This window comes from Carassius carassius, chromosome 3 (assembly GCF_963082965.1).
Source record: "Carassius carassius chromosome 3, fCarCar2.1, whole genome shotgun sequence".
Lineage (NCBI taxonomy): Eukaryota > Metazoa > Chordata > Actinopteri > Cypriniformes > Cyprinidae > Carassius > Carassius carassius.
The window spans coordinates 11,198,457-11,206,053 of record NC_081757.1 but is presented as its reverse complement, the minus strand read 5'-3'; the positions used below and the strand labels follow the sequence as shown (position 1 = coordinate 11,206,053).

Sequence of the window (7,597 nt, the reverse complement as noted above, 5' to 3'; positions counted from 1 at the left end):
GGGATATATGAAATTTCCGGTAGCACGTGAATGCACTTCAATGCAGCAAACACACAACCACTAAAGTTATGTCACTCAATCACCAGCAGAGGTCATAATCATCACGGAATTGATCTTATTCCCACTGCAACATATCTGTACCGTGTCTTTAATTTCCATGCTTTCTTTTGTATTCTATTCATCTTCCTTAGTCGTCTGTTTATATTCAGTCTTTCTACTCTTTATTTCTGATTATGATGCTGGAGTTGGATTAAAGCAGACCGTGTCAAGAACAGTGTATTTATGCTGAATGTGTAGCGTATAGCATATATAAATACAAATTCTGCATTATTGAACTATGGTCTAAGTTAGAGTCATGTTGAACTAACGTTAATTCAAATAAATAGAAGTTGTCAATATGTTCACATACCTAGGTGTAAATACGGCCTATGATTAAACTCCTTCTAAAAAGCTACAACGGGGGGTAATAAGTTACGTTCTTCCTTACTTGTAAAATAAAAAAATAAACCTAAACCTCTTTACAGGATAAATCCTAATAGGCATCGAGAAATGAGAATTTTGGAGAACGTTGAACTTTGAACGTTTTTTAAATATTGGCTAAATACAATACTTATATAGGTAGCGTGGCCGAGCGGTCTAAGGCGCTGGATTAAGGCTCCAGTCTCTTCGGGGGCGTGGGTTCGAATCCCACCGCTGCCAATAAATTTTTTTTTTATGTGTAACAATGACTAGGTCAAAATAGTTCGCAGCACTTCTGTACGTTTTCATTTAGTATTTACTCACTAAAATACAGGTGTTTGGTTGAGGCCCGTAGGAAATAAAACTCTTAAATTCTTTGATTATCAGAAATCCCTCATGACAGGGGTCAGGGCCGGGCTGTGCCAGTGCAAGACTTCCTGAACAAAAGCTGAAACCTAAGGTCACGCCACACAATCTCTTTAACTGTACGTCAGCTGAGCCACACTGGGGCTTGCAAGCCTAGAACACTGCAATCCTCTTACTTGCTATGAAAATGCTTAGCTTTCCATCAAAGTTCAAGTGTACTGTTGAGTACAATCTCCTTTAAAGTGATGGTGTCAAATAGGGGAGACCACAGGCTCAGGCATGTTGGGTACAAGCATGGATTATGGCCTGGGCCAACAAAGCCAGTGCACCAGGACAATTCAGCTTTAGTGAGCATGGAAAATCTTGCCAATCTCAAACTTTTAAATGGTAGTGTGTATAAAACTGAAGTAAATAAGCAAAAGAGATGTAGAGTGAGTGCCACCCTAGATGGTCGCCTTTGTCTACATGTGGATATTTTAATACAAACCAGTTGCCAGATCAGAGTTTCCAGATCTCGAAAGAAATGTCTCATTATACTAACTTACATAGGTGAAAAAACAGACTGAATTTAGGTTCCACGTATTTTTGCAACTCATTGCCCCTTTTAAAAGTGCAACAGACAAAAATACAGCGTGTGACAGTAAAATTAACTATTTAGTGAGGTTTGAGCGGTCTCTAGTGGCATGTTTAACAAACGACAATAATAAATATAAACGTTCTATTGTAAAACCACTGACTGTATACTATATGAAAGAAAGTGAGTGCTATTAATGAACGATTAGCCTTTTACTAACATATTTTCATATACACTATTTTGAATATATATGTTAACTTATGAGAACGGATAAAACAAATGAGAACGCATCTTTGCAATCGGAATTGTGCAAACGCATTTTAGTCTCGTGGTTTTTGAGCCTTCCGGTGACTCGTAGCGAGCTACGGGTATTATCGGCGTGTTGTGACCAAACTAACATTAGTGTTACGGAAGTTTATAATGTGAATTCTCATCTACTTTATTATAATTAATTCTATTTGATGGCTGCCGTGGAATCCTGCTTTAACGAAGCTGTGTAAATAAATTGGCACTGCCCTACAGTTTATTTGGTAAGTATCGTTATCAGTCATACGGTGTGGAAGCTATCGGTGCTCTTTTGAGATGAAAAGCAGTGGCTTTAAGAAAGCTCTAAGAGGCAACATTTTTTTCGCATTCTTGCTCACCGTTCAGCGAGTTAAAATATACAGTGTTTGTGTTAAGACGACAGGCGTTTGTAAAACGTTTCGATGCTCATACACATTTCTGCAACACTTATAAAACAACTATTTTGTTGAATTAGCTCAGATACATCCTGCATACCAAATACTTTCATGACATCCCTATAATTCACCCGAGCAAAACGTGTAAACATTGATTGTACAGAACTTATGGTGAATTTACAACACTTAGAGCTCTAAAACACTAAAAGTTTCTTTAAAGTTGATTAAGTTTTTCCTTAAAGGTAAAGCCATTTTTATGCTTTGTTGTTAAATGTGGACATGTTCTTTTTCCTACAACAGGCAATTTCCAAGTACACGGGATATGACTTTTATGTAATCTGCAACTATGAAACCTCCCTTCCGTCGACGAGCTGAACCAAAACGCTTTATGCCTAAGAGCACTGAGGAAGAGCCCACAGTGAGTGCCAGATCACTCTGCAAAGGATGGATTCGCAAAGATTTGCAGAGCTTTTTGCAAGCTTTGAAACAGCAGCAGAATTTTGAGTCGGAATTAGATCTGACTGAGATTCAAAAGAAAGTTCCCCACCGTTCTCTGAAAGAGGTAAGCTCAAAGACACCGAAATATCTCTAATGTGGATGAACATGCACATGCCCATTGTAATGTAATTGTTATTACGGTTTGGTTTCAGATCGAAGACCTGATAATGACCCTGAAGTCACGAGTGCTACAGAAGGTGTATCTACAGGTCCAGAGTCAGAGGAGAGAGGAGCGCAGAGCTAAAGTTCCCATTGAATTGTGGGCAGAGCTTGTACAGAAAATCTCTAGACCCCACGAGAAGACTATTTCTTCGGCCTTTTCCCAGGTCTGTATGGGACATTTGAGAAATTACACCAGACACTACACCAAGAACTGTACAGGTTCACCTCTATATCTTCTCAGCCTTAGTCTGACTCAATTTTGGGTGTAATTTGTTACTAAGTAATTACTGTAATTTAATTACTTTTCCCTTGGGAATGTAAAGTAAGGGTTTACAATTTTTTTTTTCCTTCCTTAATTACAGTTACTTCTTATGTAATTGTTCTTAATACTCTGTGTAGACTGTAGAACATTAATATACAATGCAATAGTGGATTTAACATCAAAATATAAAGTGTAACCTTAAAATGCATGCTTTTTATGTACCCTTCTCACTTTACTATTATTTGGTAAGTTAATAAGAATATTAGTAACAATTTAGTCCAATTCGCACTATTAACTTGTTGGTTATTAGCATGAATATTACTGGGATATTGGCTGTTTATTATTACTTAAAAAGTCTTATTCTGCAAGACCTTATTCTAAATCCTACCCAATTCTTAAACGTAACAACTACTTTACTAAGTATTAATAATAAGCAGTAATTAGGAGTATTTTGAGGCAAAAGTCGTTAGTAATAGTTTAAATAGAACACTGGTCTGACTGCACAAAAATTCAAACTAGTTTTGAGTAGGGCTGTGCAAAAAATCGAATGCGATTTTCATGCGCATCTCATCAGTAAAGATGCTCCTGTGATTAGAAGTTTATCTCCAGCACGTGCGTTCAGATCAGGGTTGCCAGGTTTTCACAACAAATACTGCCAAGTTGCTTCTCAAAACTAGTCCAAAACTAGCCCAATCGCGTTTCCAGGAGGTTCCCCGATAGAAATTGCTTCCCGGGGTTAAAATATACATTTTTTTGGAAGGGTTGCCTTGGTAAAATTAGCATTTTAGGGGCTAAATATCACGTTATTTGTATTGGGGTTGCTTCAAACCGCGGACATGGAAAACACTGGTTCAGGTGGAGCGGCAGTTACTACACAGAGCCGTAGTCTACCGACAACTAACACAAAATCGTTTTCAAAATCGACAAAGAATCGCCTGCGAGTTTAACATCGATTTTGTGTAGATTGTCAGTGAATTACAGCTCGGTGTAGTAAATGCCAACCAGTGTTGCCAAGTCTGTGGTTGTTTTTCATGTCCGCGGGTCGAAGCGACCCCAATACAAATAACGTGATATTTAGCACCTAAAATGCGAATTTTACCAAGGCAACCCTGCTAAAAAAACTGATATTGTAACCCCAGGAAGCAATTTTTATCGGGGAACCTGCTGGAATCGCTATTGGACTAGTTTTGAGAAGCAACTGGGCAGGATTTGTTGTGAAAACCTGGCAACCCTGAGCCGAACGCATATGCTGGAGATATACTTCTAATTACAGGAGCGTCTTTACTGGTGAGATGTGCATGAACACAGCCCTAGTTTTGAGTTTGACTGAAGATGCTAGAACAGTCACTGCACGGAAGTGGAAAAATTGTGAGGGATAATCTTTGTATTTGACAATGGGGTAATATTTACTTACTTCTGATACATGATACGTTGATGCTTATTCTTACATTGTAAGTATGTAATTTCAACATCTGATTCTGTCATTCTCTTATGAGCAAAGCACATAACACATGTCAGTCACTTACAGTGTACGATATTTGACTTATTTTATGCTTATATCATCTTTGCCTCTTATAGGAGATTAAAATTCTGTTTGTTTTTACTTCATCATCAGATGCTTGTGATTGCTGCCGTTGAGCCCTGTGGCCTGATGCACTCTGAACCTCCACACCCCATCATCCAAACACCCGCTTTCTCCAGTCTTCTTCCTGTCCAGTCCCCTAAAACCCCCTCTCAGCCTTCTGCCTCAGGCATGAGCCCAAATCCCAGCGTTTCTGCTCCCTCAGCTGCATCTCTTATTCAGCCGGACTCTAGTTCTAATGCTGTTGACCATCTTAGCCAGTTAGATAATGCATCAAGCAGTTCACCTCTAGTGCCTAAAACTCCTGAAACACCCACACCAAGATCCTCACAGATGACAAGAAGCCCAAGCCATCGGCAGTCAGAAGCAGAACCATCAGTGTCCAGTCCTGTTTCCTCAAATAAGCACACTCAAGTTCAGTCGGGACTGTTAGGTCATGATTACCCAAGCACACCAATAACACTGAAGAGTGTTGTGAATTTTGACAAGATTTATCAATATTTAAGTGACATTGACTCTAAAACCTGCAATTCAGCTCTTACTTCAATGGGTAAGTATTGTTAAATTATACATTTGCATAAAATATTTGAATAAATTACACTCATTTTACACATTGGTAAGGGATGTAGAAGTTAGATCAACTTAAATGCATAGTCCACCCAAAAATGACAATTTATTTACTTGCCATCTTGTCATATAATATTCTTTAATCTGTGTCTTTAAAAAAAATGCCATTATTGCATCATTGTTGTTTAGGACCCTTCAGATTTCACTTTATCTACATAAACATTTAAATATTTTTTCATACAAGTCATTTATATAGGAATGACATGAGAGTGAGTAAATGACAGCATTTTCATTTTGGGTGAACTAGGATACCTTTTTAGATATGTGAACAGTACTTAAAAAAAAAAAAAAAAAATCTCATATTTTCCACCTTCCTTCCTCAGAGAGCGCAGTGCTGTTGGACATGCTGATGTGTTTGCCTGAGGAGCTTCCCTCACTGGACGGCAAAGAACTTCAACATCATTTTCTCCAGATATACTCACAGCTCACCCAGCCTGCAAAAATGCCAGCTAACTTTTTAAACATTGACGGGGACATCCAACAGGCTAATGTAGCCGATTCGACTACATTAACACAGAAACTCGGGTCTACTGTGGGATCCACCGAAGAGCCCTCCAGTGAATCATCTTTGACAGAACCAGCAAAGGACAAAAAAGACTGGGCTACAGCTGGCACCTGTCCTCTCAATCCTTTGTTAGTTCCAGTAGCTTTGCTGAAAAGATCGACCCTGGATTCTGAGAAATGATGTGCTTAGCCAGTCTCAGTTGAATTCTGAAGAGGTTCAGCCTAATTAACATAATTACGTTTACTTTGTTACAGGTTCGGATGTTGTTTCTGTCCTTTGTTTGGACAGTGTGCGTATAAGTTATTCATATTGTTTCACTTTATTTCTGGTGATATTTCAAAATTATGATTCTGCTAAAAACAAGTTTGTTATAAAAAAAAAATCCAAGACATAAAACATAAGAATAAATGTGATTAAATATTAAAACCAAGTGTCTACAGCTTGTTTCTACTTCCACTCAAAATAGGCATTTTCAAAATGATATAATAAATTATCTGTGGAGTATTTTGATCTGAAACTTCACAGACTGGGTTAAGCAAATAAACAAAGGCTAGTGCTTTTTTCCAAGGTGATTTTAGTAAATGTACATCAAACACATTTATTTAAATAAAATGGCAGATGTGTTAAGATTCAATACTGTATGTTCAACTGTCCTTCTGCCAATCCCATGGAATAAGAAACTTCAGATTGTTATAATTGAAACAAGACATGAGCCTTTACTTAAATTATAAGATCCTGGAGAAAAAAAACCCACAACACTTACCGCATCAAATTATTTAACCAACTGTTGATTTTCATTTGATGATGAGTTTTCATATTCATGCATATAAATTGTATTCACTTGCATCCCAACATTGACTGTCCTTTCAATTTCATCTTAAATGACAGTAGAGGAAATTCTAAGAAAACAAATCATTAGGACTTTCAGAAAACTATTTTATTGCAAGGAAGTGGATAAAGTATAAAAATGAGCAACTAATTGAAACTAGAGCCAATCTACCCATCACTTGCAGTCTGATGACATTGTTTTGTGTCTAGATTTTTATTGCAGTTACAAAAAATTGGATGACATTACTAAGCACAGCCTGATGCTGCTTCAAAGAAATCTAGAGAAATTGGCATGTCAAGCCCATTACATATTAAAAGTGGAAATGTAGACTAGATAATATGCTTAATCATAAATAATAAATTTTATATTATTTTCTAGTAATGGACTTTTTTAACAAACCTGGAACTGCAGTTTCAGTTTCAACAGTACTGCAGTGGATCCTGTAAAACCAGCTGGACACAGACACAGTCGTCTGGATGTGGAGTTCCACTGTTGTCACATTTTATAGGTTTGGCAGTTGTGGTTTTGGTTTTTAATGGAGTAGAGCTGGTTGTTGTCCTGTTATTGTTACATCAACTGTTGCAGTGGGATCTGCTGTTGTAGATGTTTCTGTACTTAAAGGTTCACTGGTTGTGACATCATTAGTTGTTGAGATATCTGCTGTATCAGTGGAGTCAGCTGTAGTAGAAGTGGGTTCTCCTAAAGTTAAACTAGAAATCTCTGTTGTACTATCACCTGGAGTTGTGGATTTTTTTTTTTTTACAGATCATGCACACTCCTGATAACCATTTTTCATTGACACCCCTGTGTGTGTGTGTGTTTGCTTGCTTGCCCCTCACTTTCTTAAAACCAAGCAAAAATGGAGATAAAGGAAAAAAAAAAGTAAAAGGGGAGAATCTTTGAAATTTGACCATAATTTTGTAAAAGTACTTATTCTTCTGTTTATGGGGTTACATTGTCACAACAAAGGTGTAAATATAACTTTCACTAAAATGGTTAGAAAGCAGTTTTTATGACATAAAATAATGTATTTGTATTCGCCGTTCACATATC

At 37.4% G+C, this 7,597-nt stretch overlaps 1 protein-coding gene and 1 non-coding gene across 2 annotated transcripts; both read left to right on the top strand.

The window, feature by feature from the left end:
* The first annotated feature begins 617 nt into the window (after nt 1-617).
* On the top strand, nt 618-699 carry trnal-aag (transfer RNA leucine (anticodon AAG)). The gene has a single exon. It is a non-coding gene; the product is annotated as a tRNA-Leu (tRNA).
* Nucleotides 700-1,739: 1,040 nt separating this feature from the next.
* Nucleotides 1,740-6,148, top strand: snapc2 (small nuclear RNA activating complex, polypeptide 2). Its single transcript, XM_059528966.1, has 5 exons — nt 1,740-1,929; nt 2,380-2,641; nt 2,730-2,903; nt 4,617-5,133; nt 5,534-6,148. The coding sequence occupies exons 2-5, from the start codon at nt 2,426-2,428 to the stop codon at nt 5,893-5,895; spliced, it is 1,269 nt and encodes a 422-aa protein (XP_059384949.1). The 5' UTR covers nt 1,740-1,929; nt 2,380-2,425; the 3' UTR covers nt 5,896-6,148.
* Nucleotides 6,149-7,597: the final 1,449 nt, after the last annotated feature.

What these genes read in the sequence shown, in the direction of transcription:
- snapc2 (XM_059528966.1), top strand. Translation starts at nt 2,426, where the DNA reads ATGAAACCTCCCTTCCGTCGACGAGCTGAACCAAAACGCTTTATGCCT. An exon ending in CCCACCGTTCTCTGAAAGAG is followed by an intron (nt 2,642 to 2,729) that starts GTAAGCTCAAAG and finishes GTTTGGTTTCAG; the next exon opens with ATCGAAGACCTGATAATGAC. An exon ending in TTTCTTCGGCCTTTTCCCAG is followed by an intron (nt 2,904 to 4,616) that starts GTCTGTATGGGA and finishes CTTCATCATCAG; the next exon opens with ATGCTTGTGATTGCTGCCGT.